This window comes from Lissotriton vulgaris, chromosome 3_1 (assembly GCF_964263255.1).
Source record: "Lissotriton vulgaris chromosome 3_1, aLisVul1.2, whole genome shotgun sequence".
NCBI lineage: Eukaryota > Metazoa > Chordata > Amphibia > Caudata > Salamandridae > Lissotriton > Lissotriton vulgaris.
The window spans coordinates 2,082,615,347-2,082,636,091 of record NC_141689.1 but is presented as its reverse complement, the minus strand read 5'-3'; the positions used below and the strand labels follow the sequence as shown (position 1 = coordinate 2,082,636,091).

Below are 20,745 nucleotides of genomic sequence, written 5' to 3'. Positions count from 1 at the left end.
CGGGGAGCCAGTGCAGGTTCCTCAGGTGGGCAGAGATGTGGCTGCGGTGAGGGATGTCCAGGATGAGACGTGCTGAGGCGTTCTGAATGCGCTGGAGTCTTTTCTGGAGTTTGGCTGTGGTTCCCGCGTAGAGGGTGTTCCCGTAGTCCAGAGGGCTGGTGACGAGGGCCTCAGTTACCGTCTTCCTGGTTTTGGTGGGGATCCACCGGAAGATCTTTCGGAGCATGCGCAGGGTGTTGAAGCAGGATGACAAGACAGCATTCACTTGCTTGGTCATCGTGAGGGAGGAGTCCAGGATGAAGCCCAGGTTACGAGCGTGGTTTTACACAGCTTTTGCCAAGATGTAAACCTGTGAGATAGATCAAATTGCAAAACCAACAATCAGTAATATTTTGGCAAGGCTCATACACTATACTGAAATCCAGCTTTGTGGATCCAGGAAATGATGTTGGCCATTCTTGACAGGATCTCCTTGAAAAAGATTAGAAGCTGAAGGTGGTCTCTTCAGATTTAATCAAAAATAAAATCTCCATTATATTCATTGGCCAGAAAGAGTGTTGGTTCTATGAATGCCTAGTTGGAGCATAGAGGTCAATTCACCAAAATGCCAGAGACAGAGTAAGTGTGACTATGTTTCCTTGGGATCACCAGAGAGTATCACGTCAATTCATGTAACGTGAATTCTGACAACACAGAAAATGCCATCCATGAAATTAGAAAACCTAAAATAAGTGTAAGATTAATCAAACATAAAATATTAACAAAGCAGGTCAAGGTCCAGCCTTGCTGCCACCGTTAAATTAAGTAGGGTAGTGCAAAGAAACCGCCGGAGAGCAGCTGTGTTCTGCCAGAAGTGCAGCCATGCTATATGAAGTGTGCATATATCACAAATACAGGTACACCATCATATGTATGCCCAAGTCCACTACCTTACAGCTAAACACAACTTCAAATGTTCAACTACAGCCTCAAATTCCCAGACAATGTAAGGAAATAACAAAACACTGTCTCAAATGCAACACATAGACATACTGTACAAAGGCATAGCTTTAGATGCCCAGATGCATGCATGTTATTCAAGGCTCCGTGTCAGGTGTTAAGACATCAACTGAGTGATTCGGTTTGGTTAGTAACACCACATTACTACATCAATGATGTTTCCAGTCTTGAATAGTCTACGGTCAATATGCCTGGGTATATTCAAACTTCAGTGGGTCTAATAAAGGCACTGTTGCAGAAATTAATATGAATAAAGTTGGGCAAGGGATGAGAGATGTAGTATCACTATTGGTTACAGATGTGGATGATGACGTAGTTACATTGTTGGCATTTAAATGGTGTTACCCAAATATGATAGTTCACACAGTTTGATTACATACAACCTGTAGTGTATGATAACTTTTGATGGCTGATCCAAGAGGATGAAAAAGAATTGAACATTTCACATATCAATCCAAGAAGAATGGTTGGGGAGTATTATTTAAAGAATATTTTGAAGATACTTTGTATTACAAGGAGTATACTGCTAAGGGTATAAAGTACATAATATGAGTAGTGGTGGGAATGCGTCTACATCCATGGAGCGTAAAGTGTGTGTGCAGCATTGGGGAGTTAATGTTGAATGAAGTGACACTACTGTGTTTTGTTTGTTTAACAATAATTTAGGCATGCCAAGTTGTTTTTCCTACTATATTGTTAACATGTGAAGTCACTGATGGAAGGTAGGTGTCAGTGTGTTGGACAACTGTGGTGGTTAGACCAAAGGGGAACAGCAAAGTTCATGAATGTGGAGCTTCACAGCTGTACAGAACTATTTGGATAGACAAACTTCCTCTGCCAAATACCTAATCTGATACAGAATATGATGGGCCATTATGAATTGTTTCGCGTGTTCAATCATTCCTCTGCCAAATATTTAATGAGATGCAGAATATTATGGGTCATTACGAATCTTTTATCGTGTTGAACCGCTCCTCGCACACTAACTGGCAATGATGATTCCAGCAAAGGAGTTTTGGTTTTGTATCAGCAGCATTCGTAGTTTTCTAAAAGGTAGGGCAGGAATTGTTTGAGTTTGTATTTATTAAAGGCTAATATATTGGTTTGGGTACAGGTAAGAAGAAAGTCAATCTTCAACAGAGTATGGGAGTTTTTGAAGACAAGTGGGTTACTGTCAGGAAACTATGAAGCCGAAACAGAGACATTCCTAAATATGAATGCTAATTGTAAGGAGTCAGAAGAGGAGTGTAGCCAAAAGGTTTGAGTTTAACCCTACAGCGTAAGCTTCATGAGTGCTGACAGATTCAAAGAGACATTAAGTAACCAAGAGAGAAGCAAAGCGTGATTTTGGACTGCTGAGATAATAAGGTTGTGTTTGTGGTGTGCTCTCTATGTAATCAGCTCTGATCACTGGCCACGAGTGCACCTGTTGATGCTTAGAGTTACGAAAAAGCCAAGCCTCTTATTGCAAATGGTTTAGAAGAACTGGTGGCCCATGAAGAACATACAATAAATTGCATGACCACTCACAAAACAAAGGGCTTGGGCAATAGTTCTTCCATGGAGCTTGATAGGTAAACCAACAAACAAGATATGTAGGTGAGCAACCCAATATACCCTTGCGGGCTCGGGCAATAATTATTGTGAAAAGAAAGGCCAGCAAGGGATTTTATTCAGAACCTATTTGACAGCGTTATAAGGACCTGTTATAAAAATCAGGGTTCCTGCGAGAGGACAATCCTTGCAATCAGACACTTAGTTCGAATGTGTGTAGCTTGAATGTGTATAGTGAGATTGTGGATGATTACTATTCAGGGACTTAAAGTAACTGAAGGGAACATAGGATTACAGTATGGATAGCAGGTAAATGACCAAAGGAGCCAGAACATTTTTCCTATTAGTAATGTCACTTCCACTAACAGGAAAATGGAACCAATGCAAGGCAAACAATTTGTTCTGGCGAAAGATACAACCAAATTTGTCACTGTCTCTTTTATGGAGGTGACAAAGCCATTTTTCCTGGGTGTATCACAAAATCCCAAGCGAGACCCTGACAACATGGTAGAATCCTCAGTTCTGCATCTCTGCCTCCTGGCTATTTGGATTGAAGACAGGCAACTTTCGGGTGATTGCTGTACTAACACAGTAGCACTCTCCTTAGACTACACAGGAGCACCAATAGAAGACAGCATCGCTTGAATGACCTGGACAAAAGTAGTACAGGAGATGGGGTGGTGTCCCAAGCCTTTCAAGCATGCACCTACCATCAGCTTTCATATGTTGTCTGATATAAGAACTATTGGTGTAGATGTCCGAAGATATCTCAATGTGTTTCTTTGTAGCCCGATACACAGCGAGAACGACCCTTTGGAAAGCAATTTACCATCACAGGAAAGAACCTATGCATTGAGTGACTGAACTTACTTATTTCTTTTTGATATTTGCAATCAAACCTGTACTGTGCTGAGTCCTGCAGAAAGGAGACTACAGTTTGTTTAGCTTTTTGTCACAGAAGAGACCAGCTACTATCGCTGATACCTGAAGAAAGGAGACTACAGTGTGTTTGGGTTACTTCTGCATGAGCTATAAATCCACACTATACTTTAAGACTGCAGGTCTTTTTTCCCTGCTGATTGAAATGTGCACTCACTTTTACTGTTTCTGTCACTAACAAAAGCCTTACCAGTAAGCCCTGTGGTATTTTTTTGTCTTTGTTCTACTAAGTGATCAGCAGATACCTTGGTTAGGACTATGAAAATCACCCCATGTCACTACAAATATTGAGGAACTACTATTTTCACCGGCATGCAACTCCCTCCTACACAGTTCTTCATATGGATGCTGCCTGCTGAGGAGTAGAGTGGCTTAACAAAGTGAGGGCTCATAATATTCCCTGCATTTCTACTCCCTGCGTCTTGTGAGATAAAGTGATTCAGTAAGACTAAGAGCCCGCAACTAAGGGCATTCTATCCTGTGAGCGATGGCCACTTTTTGGGTACTGCTGGCCGGATAGGTTGCAGAATAGTGCAGCCAGAGAGTAGCTGTAGTTTTCAGATCCTCCATTCCCTTGTGTACTCCGGAGTCTCATCCATTCGGTTAACGCAACATTAGTACTCAGCGTGGAACTGCAAAAAGGTGGCACTTCATAACAGATGTTCATTGCTATCCAACTTAGTGGTGCTCATTTTATTGACCTTGAAGGATAAAAGGCTAGTGACCCACCAGAATTCCAAGCTGTGACCATGGGGTCAAATATATTATCCTGAAGTGATTGCTTTAGCCACTGAGCCATCAGACCAAGATAAAGCTTTTCCATTCAATGCCCGGAAGCTCACATCAGAACTATCTGCTGTTTATGGATACAAAGAGCATGACTATTACTATTGCCCCCACTTTCTTTGCATATTAGAGGCATGATAAAAAGCTCTAGTTATGATTTTTTCTGGTATTGAAGTAGGTTGGCTAGTAGGGTGCATTCTACACTCCTCAACTCCCAGTAATATTATCTGAGGAGAAATAGGTAAGGCATTTAAATTATGAAGCACCTAATTACATTACTGGAATCGCACACTTCATTGAGGCCAGAAAACCTGGACCTCACAAACTCCTGCTGTGTATCAATGCTTTGAGTCTCTGACTACCCCGGTCACACGTATTGCTATGGGAATGATCTGCGACTCAAGTTCAATTTAAAGAAATATCTTCTTTTCTGCCCACAAGTTTCTGCTTGCAAACCTGTCAAAAGGAGCATCAATGGTCCTGCATGTGCATGGCAGGGTAGAGGTGTAGAAGGGGGCAGTAAAGGCAACAGGAGTAAAATGTACGCTTGCTATCTATTTTTCACTTGCAAACATTACATTAATAGTAATACCATGCATGTTTAAATTCCACTTTTGTGTTGCTCCAAGTATCACGGATTCTACTGAAAGAATACAGTCTATAGCATCAGTTGTTTTGCTCTCCTCATTTTAATTTATAGATACACCACCTAAAAATGATATATGGTTGATTGCATATGAAACACATTTCAAGCAGCTCTTCCAGAGGCACAATCTGGGCAGAAGAAAGCAAGCTATAATTACAAAGTGTAAGGGTTTTGTAGTGATCCTATGCTGCTTTCTAAGAGAATACTAATTATGAACACTTGTCTCACATCTTAAGAACAGAGGCAGCTCAAATTCAACAGGGCAGCTTGTATCAGGTTTCTGTTAACATGATTAAGTGGTAAAATTCTTAAAAGTCATGGAACCTGGAGGTCATGATAAGAATTAATGAACACTGTGTGTCCACTGTAACAATGAGAAGATTGAAAAGGCCAGTGGCCCTATAATCGTATACTACTGCAATGTAAATCCAGCCTTACCATGATGGATACATTTAAACAATGTACTTTGGCAATGTATGGTTGAATGTATTAGAAATGTTTGCCTTGTATCGGGTCACAGATAGCAAAGTATGCGAGTTCTACTGTTTATGTGATACTCAAGCATCATGCACCATGTCCTCTACAATTACTTATAGGATCCAGGGTACACAATTGGTAACTGCTTATGTGGCACTATATCAGCAGTGAGGGGTTATAGTGCCGCTCGAGAGTAGACGCTGTCCTTTGGTGTTGTCCGCGCTCGCTACAGGAGTAGCTGGGAGCCAACGAGAAGTGTGCTGGGGATTCTGCTTCTGCCAACGGCCGCAGTGGAGGTGAGAGGCGCGGCGAGCGGGACTGCGAGGACCAGCATTCCTGCCTGACACCGCCAGCTGGTTCCTCTTCCCGCCGCGCCGCGCCCCCTCCCAGTGCACACCCCCCCCGCCTGAGAGCTCATTACCTCTCGCGGCCCCCGCTTCGCGGGAGCCGCTCGAGAGTAGACGCTGTCCTTTGGTGTTGTCCGCGCTCGCTACAGGAGTAGCTGGGAGCCAACGAGAAGTGTGCTGGGGATTCTGCTTCTGCCAACGGCCGCAGTGGAGGTGGGAGGCGCGGCGAGCGGGACTGCGAGGACCAGCATTCCTGCCTGACACCGCCAGCTGGTTCCTCTTCCCACCGCGCCGCGCCCCCTCCCAGTGCCACGCCCCCCCGCCTGAGAGCTCATTACCTCTCGCGGCCCCCGCTTCGCGGGAGCGCTCGAGAGTAGACGCTGTCCTTTGGTGTTGTCCGCGCTCGCTACAGGAGTAGCTGGGAGCCAACGAGAAGTGTGCTGGGGATTCTGCTTCTGCCAACGGCCGCAGTGGAGGTGAGAGGCGCGGCGAGCGGGACTGCGAGGACCAGCATTCCTGCCTGACACCGCCAGCTGGTACCTCTTCCCGCTGCGCCGTGCCCCCTCCCAGTGCCACGCCCCCTTGTCATATATAGGTGCACCTGGGCACGCGCATCGCGGGACGCGCGCGGGGCGGTCACCGGGGCGAAGACCGGGCAAAGAGCGGGCCGTTTTAGGCCGTTAGAGGCCGGCAGATACCGGACCGGGCCCCCTTTCTAACGTCGTCCCCGCCCCAAGGCTATTATCCTTACTTCATCAGCCTGTGGTTACTGACTGTTTCACTCGTCATGGCAACTAGAGTATCCAGGAGCAAGGCTGCCCAACAGTGCTCTGGCACACTGGAAAAATTCTTCCCCAAGGCTAGCGCTGCGGCTAACAAAGGTCGCACAGTACCAGACACTCTCCTTGAGGTGAACGCAGAAAACGCGTCAGTGTTAGTGGACCCCTCGGACTCTTCCTCCATCGATGTTAGTACTCCAATAACCCTTGACGCCACCCATCTATCCCTTATGGATAGTATTGATCAGACAATTGAGTCCGTCCTCCAACAACTTAGGACCCCGTCTAATCTACCCAGGGATAGTGAACCTCTGCGCCCCTCGGGTGTGGTGGAGACCACTCCGTATATGAATTGTGCGGAATTGTCTAAGGCGCAGGATGAAGGGCAAGTTGTAGTGTCAACGGGCCCTGTAAGCAGCAGAGCGGACCATCCCCCGAAAAGGAAAAGGTCAAGGAAGCTTAGAGGGGTAAAAAGGGCCAAAGTGGATAAAACCAATCCAACATTAGATGTTAGCTCAGACATTTCGGCATCTCCTGTGGTCACTTCCCCGGGAACTGGGTCCGACCAACCAGACTCGCCAATAGACACAGTGGTAACTGGTTGTCCTGGGCCGTTCATATTTTGTGGAAATCCTCCTAATGCGCCAGAGGCTCTGATTGGCTCATTTAGGGACATTCTTAGGAGCCTGTTGGAGCCCCTCTCTGCAAAACTGGACTCTATAGCTGCTAGACTTACGGCTATAGAAAACGCATATAATAGTAACAGTCCTAGTAGGGGGTTGGGCCCAAGTGCACAGACGGCTTCCCGGGAATCTGTAGGGAACAGCCCATCTACTGCTGGGACAAGCACACAGGTACCGGCTGGGGCACAACACACCGCCCCAGGCAGTCATCCTCCCTCACTGCCCTCCTCACAAACGTCTAGGCCCCCTGTCCCTGCACCTAGAAGATCTAAGCAACTGACACTACCCCATCCAACGACTGAGGGGCGAGCTAACAATGACCATACTGGTCGCCCTATTAGCCCTAACACCAGGCGCAGGGCGGTCAATCTGCCCCCTGAGGCTGTGCCCTACACAGTGATTATGGTGGGAGTTCCTGAGCTCACTGGCGACACCAGAGAGCCACAGGACTCACTCCGTAACAAAGTAATTAGTTGGCTCAATATCAACAGGCCCCTCCCTCCTAATATCAAAGGTGATGTGTTGATGGTTAGAAGGATCCCCTGGATCGGAGTCACCCCTAAAAACAGGGTAGGGGACTGTATCATAATTAGTTTTAAAAGCCCACTGGTTGCCCCTTACATCTGTAACTGGCTGACAAGGCTGAATAAGTCCAACATAGAACTAGTCTCCCTCTCATATTTCTATCCAAATGTTTCCAATCTAGCTGTGGGGAGGAAACAAAGTTGGACCAGAGTGGGCTTCGCTGTAGATGGCTCACGGTACAGACCCAAGTATAATACACTTCCCGCTCATGACAACTTTGCCCATCAGAATAGATTTTCTTGCCTGGACCAGGTTGATTGACCAAAAAGGGGAGACTCTGCACAAATGCTAGTAAACTCAGCCTATGGGTCTATACTCGGGGGGAAGGACATCCACTCCCGTAATTGAAAAAAGGTCCCTGGCCCCTGTAAATGAGGGGGGGACCGCCCTGGGAAGCACCCAACTTCTAGATGAGGATCTACCAAGCACACCAACTGCTCTTACAATGCAATTGGTGGAGCTTGCTGAATTGCCAACCTCGCCGCCCAATACTATTGGTTTGGGCGACCTGGGTAATTCTGCACATGTCATCCTGCCTACATCTAGTGAAACAGGTCCACAATCCCAAGATCCAGGCTTATCTATTCTTTCCTGGAATGTAGCTGGCATCTCAAGTAAGGTGGGCACCCCGGAGTGGGAAACCCTGGATAGCAAAGGTGATATCCTCCTCTTCCAGGAAACATGGGCAAGGGCACCACAGCTTAGGAGGGGATATGACACTTTTGAAATCCTGGCAAAGACGAATGGGAGGGGGAGACCCTCGGGCGGTTTAGCAATCTGGGTGGCGAGCCACATTGGGTGCCAAGTGGAAAGGATGGACACACTTTCACAGGACATTCAGTGTGTCCTCCTCAGATGGCCTGGTAAAAGTACATGGGCTATTGTTATCGTCTACTCACGTCCAGTTGCAGTGGGCAAGGAATCCCCAACCCTAGTTGAACTTTCATCTTTTCTAGGCCAACTGCCAGGTGACCTGAAAATAGTGATGGGAGGGGATTTCAACTGCCATTTTGAACCCCTGGAAGGCTTAATGGAGGGCGCTTTTACTGCCGAGGATGACCATTGGGGAGTTCCACCTTCTTCCTCACCTCATCCCAAAGCTTGGTCCCCGCTGGTAGTACAACTTACTTCCCTTACCCTGAACTTTGCACTGAGGGCGTGTAACGGACGCACCCCTTCTGACACTCCTTCGGTGTGTACTTTTAACAGAAAGGGCCAGGAGTCAAGGTTGGACTACATATTTATAGATATTTCCCTGTGGCCCAAAGTTCAAGATTTTAGAGTGATCCTGAGGACAGACAGTGACCACAATTCCCTTCTGTTGGAGATTCATCACCCTGCCCCAGCTGTAGGGCGGCCAACCATCGATTCTGGAGCCGATCAGGGAGACTTACTACTCACTACAAGTAGGCGCCGGGTGAAATGGGGGAAGCTAGTCGACAAAGAAGAAGCTATAAATAACCTCTATGGCATAGCACTCCCCAGGTTCGAGGAGGTGGACGCTCTCATTAATCAACCAAGACCTTCTGATTATAATAAGAGACTATATGGCATTCACCAGGCTTTAGTGAGGGACCTCGCAGATGTCTTCAATCCGGCGCTGCCAAACAGAAGGAAAAAGACTCGCGCCCGACTTGGTACACCTCTACCTGCAGGAAAACCAAGTCTGAGCTACTTGCCGCAATTAAAGAGGGCAGCGATAAGGGGAAGGTTGCAGCCCTCAGGAAGGGATACAAGCTAGCATTGGCCAACGCAAGGGCAGAGTGGGACTGGAACCACTGGCACGAACTGACTGAAGCCCTGGAAGCCAAAGACTCCAGAAAATTTTGGGCACTGGTAAATAACGGGACAGGGGATCTGTTACCTGCAGTAGAACCCAACATTGCCCCTTCTGTTTGGGAGGCCCATTTTGGGACATTATATGAAGAATCTACTCTTTGGCCTGAAGGGATGGTGCTGGAGTTCCCCTGCCCCCCGGATGTGTCCCTGGAATTCTCCTTGGGGGAGGTGAAGTTAGCTCTGGAACGCTTAGCGCTGGGGAAGGCACCAGGGCTGGATAAGTTGCCTGGCGATTTGTTCAGATACCACCCTGACATCTGGGGCCCGTACCTTCTTGTTCTTTTTAATGCTATATTGGGAGGTATGGCGGTCCCCTCCTCTTGGCTAGGGGCTGAAATAGTTCCGATTTACAAGAAGGGGTCCCCTTTGAGCCCGGCAAACTATAGGCCTATTATCCTGATAGATGTCCCCCAAAAGCTTTTTGCGCGCCTCATTTTGAACCATCTGTTGGACTGGGTGGAGGAAAAAGACATCATGAGTCCCCTGCAGGCTGGCTTCAGGAAAAACACGTCGACCATGGACCAGATCTTCCGCCTCGTTCTCCTCTACTGGAAGACGGTAAGGATCGAGGGGGGGAGATTGTACATGGTCTTCGTGGATCTGAGGTCAGCCTTTGACCTAGTCCCGCGCAGGAAACTGTGGGAGGTGTTGGAAAAGCTAGGAATTCCCCCCCAGTTACTTAACATCCTAGTCAGGCTGCATGAAAACAACCATGCACAAGTCAGGTGTGGGAGAGATGGCAAACTTTCATCCAGGTTTCCAGTCCGTCGAGGCGTGAGGCAGGGTTGTGTCCTGGCTCCGAACCTGTTTTGTTTATTCATCAATAACGTCATCTCACACCTGGAAAACGTTAAGGATAACAATGCCCCCTGTCTGGCAGGTAGGAGGGTACCGGCAATTATGTTTGCCGACGACACCCTCCTCCTTTCAAAATCCCCCATGGGGATTCAGAGGATCTTGGATGGATTTGGTCTTTTCTGTCACCAGCATGGGTTGGAAGTGAACACAGAAAAGACCAAGTTCATGATCTTCAACCCCCCAACCAAAACCAGGCCCAATCCCACCTTGGGGACCGCCACCCTTGAGAGGGTGTCTACCTTCGTATATCTGGGGGTAACATTGCAGGAAAATCTGTCATGGGACCGCCAGATAGTACGATCCAGGGCCAAATTGTCCCAACTGTCGGGTGCAATCCTGAAAGTGGCTAATTCTTCTTCCTTCAAGCCTATAAGCCCGGCCCTCGAAACTTACAAGACCCAGGCCAAGGCTGCGGCCATGTATGGCAGCGAACTATGGGGGCATAAAGCGGTGAAGGACTTATCAATGGTTGAAAACAGTTTTCTACGGCGCCTTCTAGCCCTTCCAAGCTCCACGCCACTCCAGCCTCTGAGAATGGACATGGGTCTCCCCCCTATTGCAGAGGAGCTTGTGTCAAAACCAGTGAAGTTCTGGCACAGGCTCTGGTCTACGGACGAACTTCATCATTATAGGGAGGATCTTACCCATGTCATGAGTCTAAACCGCAGTGGCAAAATCCCCTGGCTCATTTTTGTGGAAAATGAACTGTCTGCCATCAATCTCCGTGACCTGTGGGAGGACCCCGCGCGAGGCTGCCAATCAATCTCGCGCAAAGCCCTGGCACAAATCTATAAAGCCAGGTCCCTTGCTCACCTGATGGACGCTCAAAATAGCGGCACCTTAACTTTGCGTTTCTTAGAATCCAAAAATTCATATGTTTTTGAACCTTTTATGGATTTTATCTTTCCCATCCTGGCAAGGAAACTGTACGTTCAATGGAGGCTTGGCACGCTCCCTATTAACTCATACACGTGCAAGTGGACAAATGGGGGCAATAAATTATGTCCCTGCTGTAACAACCATGTGGAAGATGACCCCCACATCTTGTTTGTGTGCCCTGCATACCAAAGGCCCAGAAAATACTGGATAGCGCCGCTATGTAAGAACTTGGGGTTCAGAGAGTATGCACAGGCATACAGGATTTTGAAAACTAGCACCCTGGGCCACATTGTGTTTGCTGTTTCAAAATTTCTTATGGCCATATGGTTGATCAGAAAGAAAAGATCCACTGAAGCCCCCTGAACTTTGTTTTATGTAACTTTAAATTACCCCTCGCTGGGAGAGCGGATTTTATTCAAATGTATTTTATAAATAATGTATTTTAATGTCTGTAATGTTGCACTGCATCTTTTATGGTCTATACGACCGAAATAAAGAATTTTTGGAATTGGAATTGGTTATAGTGACATAGTAAACAATTTAAAAGGGAGTTATGATTTGCATGGCTGTTGTGCGTGTTATGCAAAGCTACCATAACTGACACATTTCTGTGTCTTTTAGGTTTCGCTTTGTAATTTTTTTTAACACATTGAGGACTGGATCGGTCTTTGCTGTGTTGTTAAAACCTGACAGAACCAGATAAACACAAGGACCGGCGCTCTATGGGTAACGCCCCCAAAAGTGTTTTTGGTTGTGTCTGTTTGTGCGCCTTCTTAATCATATTTTGTTATTACTGTAACAATAAAAAGTACAACAGTGCACTTTACTCAGTAAAATATGTAGAATCAGAAAGTTCTAAATATTTTGCTAGGCGAAAAACTAAATTACTCTAACATCCAACATAAGAAACATATCAAAGGTTATTTTTGTGCAGTGCACTGATAATCAGTGAGCGTTCAAGTTCTATAGGGCCTTCCTAAGAGTATGTGTAATCAGACTATCATTTTAAAGAAGATATTAAACAGCCAAAATGATTCATTCACTCTCAAGGCTAACATATAAAAGGTCTCTTTGGCAATGTGCTCTTGACTGATTCACAGAGTAACACAATTTCAAGTTACACAGCACTTCGATATAACTTGTACTTGAGATTACTTTAGTCATTATACTACAAAGACCAATATATACTCACAGGGTTTAGAGCCAGCAGCAGTCCCCCAAGTGTAGCAATATAAAGGTGGCGTGGCCGAATACTCAAAGCAGGTGAAGAGAAGATTGCCCCTCCGCCACAGTGCCGCTTCCAAACACACTCCTTTTGCTGCCGCCATCATTGGATAAACAGAGAGCAAGTATATAAAGATAGGATTCAATAAATAAAGGAGAAAGGAGAGTTAATGCAAAAATGAATATTTTAAACGATCATTTACGCTTCCCCAAAAGGTACCCCATATTGACAAGTGCAAGCAATCATCCTAAATTAGTCTTTTAGATGCAGTTAACCTTGCATGGCATGAAGCAACAGTAAACGTCTGAAGTACAGCATAAGTGGAAAAATAGCTTTCTGACCAGCCATGATATAACTGTTGAAACATTCTCCAAGATTCATTCCACGCTAAAGGAAATTACTTCTTGTAAGCTTGCATGACCAAGACACTAGCTTTATTTCAGACGCTGATGCACTTCATTCAAACATTCAGTCAGGGCTGTTCGCACTTTCACTGGCCCGCTACCCATTGTACGTGTTTAGCAATCTCAGTTGAGAACAGGTTGATAATTGCTCCACTTGTAAAATCATGGTTTGAAACTCACCAGGAAATTGACGGTTATTTTTCTAATGAGATCACATTGTTCCATAAGGTTGTTAATTCGCACGCAGTAACGTGCATTTCCTAAACCTCAAACTGACTTGATGGTAATGGGTTTAGTGGCATCCAATTCCTCAAAATGAGGAATGAGTTGAGTGTCTTCCAACTTCTCATAATAAGGAATAGGTTGAGTGTCATTCCACTTCTCATAATACGGAATGGGTTGAGTGTCTTCCCATTCCTCAAAATAAGGATTGGGTTGAGTGTCTTCCCACTTCTCACAATAAGGAATGGGTTGAGTGTCATCTCACTTCTCATAATAAGGAATGGGTTGAGTGTCTTCCCATTTCTCATAATAAGGAATGGGTTGAGAGTCTTCGCGCTTCTCATAATAAGGAATGGGTTGAGTGTCTTCACACTTCTCATAATAAGGAATGGGTTGAGTGTCATCCCACTTCTCATAATAAGGAATGGGTTGAGTGTCTTCCCACTTCTCTTAATAAGGAATGGGTCGAGTGTCTTCCCACTTCTCATAATAAGGAATGGGTTGAGTGTCTTCCCACAGTGCTTGCAAAAAATCCCACATCTCGCTTCGAGATACTTTTTCTGTCAACCGGGTGAAATTGTATTTTTAGATGTTGCTTCTATTGTAGTTTTACTACATCAATCTTTTCTTGAGTGAGGTTAAGCTCCTAGATGGTCTAGTGACTCAACCATTCACACACCAACTGATTCAGATGCACCCCACATTTCTGCGTTCATCAGCAACATCACAACAGATTGAGGCCTTCAGAACGGTTATGTCGTGACTTTTTAGCACCCTTCTGGCTGCTTCTGAAACAACTTCAGGCCCCAAGGATCCACAGAGGCCTCTAGTCGGGATATCGCTGTCGGGCCAGCCCTCAGCACCTTCCCTGCCTCCAGAGCCTGCCCCAAATTCCACTCCAACATTGGAGTGCACATCCAATCGAGCACCAAAATCCATGCTGATCTCTGTGACATCAATGCAGGCACCAATAGGACTACTCCATTATTAAAGTCCTCTCCCATTTCAAGCCGAAATCTATCTCAGTCCCGCCCGAAGGTTGCATCTGTGTGCCATACCAACACACCCAGAGCCAGATTATTCCAACTCAGACAGAACCAAGTCTTTGTCTCAAAGCCACACCCCAGCAACATTTTTCTTCTGACTGATCACAGGCAACTAGCTTTTGTGGATGACAATGGAGATGAAGGAGAGTACTTTACCTAGCATCATGATGAGGTCAATTTATAGCTGTATTTGGAGAATGTCAGTGGGTGAGTTAGACACTTCCCCAGATTCTGGATTATGTTCTCCCCTGGACCCTAGTCCACCAACAAAGGGGTGCCTCCTCTGTCGTGGCAATGAGACGTACAATGGAGGGTTTGGACTACACACGAAAGTCAAAACCAACAGACTAATCAAGGTTTTGCAACCAAAACAATCCTTTTAGGAACCAATACCATAGTTTGATAATATTTACACCTTTAAGGGCACTTGGTCTAAGTCCTGTTTCTGTTCTTCAGTGAACAGGCAGGTTGTCAGACACCACAGACCAGTGCCAGGTGGCAACAAAATTTGACAAAGAACTCTATAGAGAGCTTAGTGATTAGCTTCCACTAGTTGGGTGAACCTTAATTCTTTTCCCATGACTCCTCCTGACAGTCAAAACATTGTCAGGCTTTTGGAAAGCTATTGTTTTCCTCAGCCAGCCTAGCCTTCGGGTCAGTCAATGCTAGCAGTCTGCTGGTGGTACATACCCATGCTTTTGGGACAGGGTTGGCAAGATCTTGCCGATGAGCCTTGAGGAACTTGGGGCCAATTTGGCTCATCCCATCCAGGATACTGTGATGTACATCATCTGCTTTTCACTGGACATTACAGTGGTTGGAACTACTGTGGTGCATCTGCGGCATGCTTGGATGCGATCCACAGGCTTCTCGGGGATCTACAAGCCTCTTTAATGCACATGGCATTCAATCGGTTTTGCCTGTTTGGCAAGAAGGCCGATTTGGCATTTGGACTTTTTTTTTAAAGAAAGTAGACAAACAACAAGTTCCCTAGGCTTTTCCACCCTTGCGAGACAGTTTCACCCCTATTGAGGCTACCCCCAAGATATTTAGTGTAACACCCCCGCCAAGGCCTACTGCACAAGCAACAGAACCCCAGTCATTTCTTAGACCGGGATGCATTGCTAAGGACATCAGGGGCAGCAAACCTTCAATCCCCTGCCCCTCCAGAATCCACCTTCAAGCAGCTTTAGGTCGTCCTTAGCGCTACACAGCCTCCCTTTGGAAGGCAGCATAAGATATTTCCATCCAACTGGTGGATCTCTGGAGCATCCAACAAGGCTATGTGATGCCATTCCTTTTCAACCCACCCCACTTTTCATGCACATCAGAACATCTCTCAGAGGTACACATGGAAGTCTTGCTGCAAGAGGTACAGAATGTTTTGGTCAAAGGAGCCATAGGCCCAAAGGTATGATTGAGAGAGTTCCCACGCAGGAAATAGGGAACTGGCTGTTACTCCCTTTATTTTATTTGCTGAAAAAGGTCGGAGGCCTTCATCCTATTTTAGATCTTCTCACTCGGAATGCCTTCTTTCTGAAGACTGAAAAAGATCTGTAGTGTGGTACGACTGTAATTGGACCGGTGGCAGGTCCTTCTCCATGGTCCACCCAGAGCTAGCAGAGGTGACAGATGAGTCAATGCTTGGATGGGGAGGTAATCTGGGAGAGGGGGAGATCAGAGAGTTGGTCTCTGGCAGAGACCAGCCCCACTTCAATCTGTTGGGACTTGTGGGCCATTTGCAAGACGTTAAAGGCCTTCCTACCATCCATCAGAGGGTGGGTAGTTTTATAATGTGCTCAAGGACAACACCACAGCCATGTGGTACTACAACAAGCAGGGCGGTGTGGGGTCCGGTGTCAGAAGACCCTGCCTCTCCAGAGTAGTTGCAGGTTATTCGCTTGCCGTTGAACGCATTCCTGCAAAGCATCAAATAAAGGCTGGTGCAGGTTCAAAAGTACAACACCACTGCCATGTGATCCTGCACAAGCAGGGCAAGGTCCTTGGTACTGTGCCAGGTGGCACCTTGCCTCTGGAGGAAGCCCCGTTTCATCCCTCCAATGAGAAGGAGAGACACCATCTGCTCTACCCTAAAAGACTTTCTACATTAATTGGCCAAAGACTATTATGTGGAAGCTCATTGTAGAGTTATTTGGGACAAACAAAGGCAAGGCAGTGCAGAAAAATAATTTGCGAAGGTGGATAATCTTCTGCATCAAAATCCTCTTATGCACTGGCCAAGAAATCAACTCTGAAGGGGGTTGTAGTGTAGTTTCTATATCCCTGATAGGCTCTGTGCATTGGAATAATATACACTATAGATTTGACATAGGACTGAGGTCAGTATGTCTCTATCGAGTACATAAAACTTAATTACTTGTGTGTGCCAGCTAACTCAGAGGTCACTAGAAACTTCTTGAATAAACAAGAAGGGATTAGTTTCTGACAACCGCATAAACATGACAACTTTGTTTCCCTTAGAATCGGAACAGTCTCAGAATCGTGGAAACAATAGATAACAGCTTCACTCAGTCAATTGTGCATGCTTCGTTTCTACAGAGTTCACACATAAATATGCAGACGGACGTTTCAATAAAAAGGGTTTATTGAACAGTCTTATTTCTCGTGCAAGAGATATGAACTGCTTCAATCATAAGACAGAATGTGAAGTATAATACGTACAGCGATAGCAGTAAGATAAAAATAATACTGCAATAGCATGGTTTGTAGCTATGACATATATTCATAAAAATACATACATAAATAACGCAGACTAAAATGTGAATACTCCTCTGATGATTCTAGCCAGTTCTACCCCAGTGTACCTAACCTAAGTGTAGTACGAGTTAAGAAGTAGGTGCTGTTTTTCCAATAGTCTTGTTGGGCTATAGTTTAGATTGGTGTTGCCAAGATTTGGCAAAAGTCCCGATAGGTTCTAGCCCGCTCCATACCTTAGAATGAGAGAGGTTGGAATCTCTTTCCGGGTCTCGATCTCTAATTTGAATTTGAATTTGAATTTTAAAAAACTTATAGAGCGCACGACTACCAAGCGGTTTCTTGGCGCTGAGAGGATGCTGCAATCCAGGGGCGGGGCATAGAAGGCTAGGATGGGAAAGCTTGTAGAAAAAGGAACGTTTTAAGGGCCCTTTGAAACTTCATATAGGAGGGAGCAGATCTAATAGTAGGGGGAAGTGCGTTCCAGAAAGTGGGGCGAGAACAGAGAATTTCAGGCCTCCTGACCTACTTTTCTTGAAACTGGGTACAGAGAGGAGAAGCTTGGTGGAAGAGCGTATCTCTCTGCAGGGGCGGTAGGCTTTGATGGCAGAAGAAATAAAAGTGGGGACAGACCCCGCTTGGGCCTGAAAGGTCGTACAACCCAGTTTAAAAAGAGCCCGTTCTTTAATAGGTAACCAGTGTAGTGATTTGAGTATAGGGGTAATGTGATGGGATTTGGGAAGCCCATGGATCAGGCGGGCAGCCTGGTTTTGCACTAGTTGGAGGCGTCAAAGGGCGTAGGCGGGAACGCCGTTGTAGACGATGTTCCTGTAGTCTAGTCGCAATAAAACCATCGCCATAAGAATCAATTTTAAAGCAGAAAAAGAAAAGAATTGGGAAATTTTCCGAATAGTGCGGAGGGTAAAGAAACAGGAGGAGACAACCGAACTGATCTGGGAGTTGAGTGTGAGGTGTTGGTCTAGTGTGATCCCAAGTGTTTTGACAGAGGGCGACGGTGAAGGGGGGGGACCCAGGGAGGGAGGCCAAAAGGTAGGGGACCCGGGACTGCGACTACCTTCGGTAAGAACTAGCTCTGTCTTATCCGGGTTTAATTTCAGATGGTTGTGATTCATCCAGTCCCGGATGAACAGCATGACAGATTGGAAGTTATGAACAGTGGCTGAAGAGTGAGAGAGATTGAAAATGAGCTGGAGGTCATCGGCATAGTTATACACCGTGACCTCCATCTCCTGTAGTGCAGAAATGAGGGGGAAGATGTACAGATTAAACAATAAGGGGGAAAGGGAGGGGGAAAGGGATGATCCTTGAGGGACACCGCACTGCACCCTACACGGGGAAGCTGAAAAGTAGGCTAAGTGGACAGCCTGGGTGCGGTCACTCAGGAAGGAGCTGAGACAAGCCAGCACCGGGCCCCCTATGCCCGCCGCCTTGACACGGGAAAGAAGAATGGAATGAACAACCGTGTCAAAGGCGGCGGATAGATCTAACAGAATGAGGGCCTGGGGGGTGTTAGAGTCCAGCCCCTCCCTGAGTTCGTCTATGACAGAGACGACTACCTTCTCGGTAGAGTGCAGAGGGCAGAAACCCGCCTGGCACGGAGCGAGGTAGCCGCTGTCCTCCACAAAGGAGCTGAGCACCTTGTTGGCATAGGACTCGAGGACCTTACCCAAGAAAGGAAGAAGGGAAATAGGGCGGTAGTTTGAGGGGAGAGAGGGATCAGCACCAGGCTTTTTCAGGATGGGAATAATGGTAGCCGCTTTATAAGGGGTAGGAACGGTGCCCAATCTGAGGGAGTCATTAAGAAGGGTGGGGGGGGGGCAGGTGACAGTCTGAAAAAATCTTACGTAAAACGTGAGCCGGACAAGGGTCAGGGGGGGATCCTGACTTGACACAGGCTAACAGGGGAAGAAGGGTTTCTTTGGTCAATGGAGGTATGTAAGTCAGGCTGGAGTTGTTGGGTGACGGGAGGGGGTCACAAAAAGTGGGGGAAGGGGGGGGGGGTATGTTGGCTTTAATAAGTGCGACTTTCTCAATGAAAAAATCATTGAGGGAGTTGCAGAGAAGCTGGGAGGGGGGGTTTTGGAAGATGTCCTATCAGAAGAAGCCAGCTCGTGAACTGTAGTGAAGATTTCTCTTGGCTGGCTCTCGGCTGCGAGAATCCTCCCCGAGAAATAATCAGTCTTGGCGAGGAGGATATCTCTTTTGTATTCATTAAGGATGGAAATGTAACAAGAGTGGGGCAGTAGGCAAGCCTCCACGCTCGCTCTGCCTGATGCACTTCAAGTTTTTTTGCTTTGAGGCCAGGGGTAAACCACTTGTTGGCGTGATGGTCTCTTCTGATTGTGACGCGCTTCAAGGGGGCCACATGGTCACAGGCCCTCGAGAGCCAGCTGTCCAGGGTGGCTGTTTGAGATGGTAAAGTAAGACCTACTAGGTCAGGACAGGTGGTTGACAAGGAGGTGCAGAGGGAGGGAATATCAACTCTGCTCCAGTTCTTGGCGTAGGTGTTTTTAGAAAAGGAAGGTTTTTTTGCAAGGCTGAGGTCCAGAAGAAAAGAGATCAGGAAATGATCGGACCACGCACAGGGTGCGGCAGTAAGGGTGGTGATTGAAATGTTAAGGTCCAAAGTATGGCCTCGGAAATGGGTGGGGGTGTGAACCTGAGAAACAAAATTAAGACTACGGAGGAAAAGGGTAAAAGTTCTGGACATAACATCTTCCGCCGGGTTGTTGGGCCAAAAATTAAAATCCCCTAGGACCAGGACTGATGCGTTGTTGACTACCAGTGTGAAAAGCATGTCTTGAATGGCAGGGATAAAACATGAGCTGGGCTGGGGTGGGCGGTAAATTAACACGCACGTAATTAGGGTCTGAAACGAGGCGGAACCCACAACTAGGTAGTCGACCGCTGAGATGGGGGGGGAAAGTACCTGGAAATGGAGGCCAGTTCGGGCGATCAAGGCGACCCCGCCACCCGTCTTCCCCTCCGGCCGATCAGCACGGAGGATGGAGTAAGGGGGAGGAAGGGCTGCTAATACACTGGGTAACGAGTCTGTACGGAACCATGTTTCCGCAGGGACAAGAGGTCGGGTTTCTGAGAATCCAGGAAGTTAAACAGTTCAAGCTGGTGCTTGACGGCCGACCTGGTGTTCAAAAGAAAAGCCGAGATAGTAGGAGTAGGGTTGGACAGAGGAAGAGGTTGGGAGGGTGAGGAAATATACATTTTTGGTCAAGTTATGTTCCCTATCGTGTACCCCACCGTCTCCATGTACGAGTTAAAGTGCATGTAACTTCCCTCCTGTGCCAGCTATGAAGACGCAAATACATTTGCGTCCAACGTTAACATGTCCTCTTTCAGACCCACCCTGAATGGGTTGGATAGTCCGTTCCTAAGTATGCTATGCCAACGTCTTTTGTAGTGTACTCTACATGTTTTTCAGCTCTGGCAAAGTAGGCCCAGAATTTCTGCCATCGAGCCTTTTCCTTCCTTCTGACTCTGAAAGCCTCAGCCCAGGCTGCCCCCGTACCCGTGAACTCTGCCTTACTTCCAGCGCGGCCCACCACGCTCAGCTCAGCCTGCTGCCTGCCAAGACTGACTACAACCTTCGAGTTATCTGTTCCGCTCCTCGAAGATACATTCCTGCCTACTAGTTTCAGTAAACATTCCCCAGCTGCAGAGCCAAAGGGCCGGCCTGTCTCCGTGCAAGTAATTTATAGCCTCTGTTACCATGCTCCCATGGAA

At 46.8% G+C, this 20,745-nt stretch overlaps 1 protein-coding gene across 2 annotated transcripts in view; it reads right to left on the bottom strand.

Moving 5' to 3' along the window:
* The window catches only part of AASDH (aminoadipate-semialdehyde dehydrogenase), a 630,945-nt gene that overhangs the window by 115,599 nt on the left and 494,601 nt on the right, over positions 1-20,745 (bottom strand). For both annotated transcript variants that reach the window (XM_086962613.1, XM_086962614.1), the window contains exon 13: positions 12,564-12,689. In XM_086962613.1, coding sequence (XP_086818739.1) covers positions 12,564-12,689 — 126 coding nt within the window. The remainder of the gene's footprint in view (positions 1-12,563; positions 12,690-20,745) is intronic.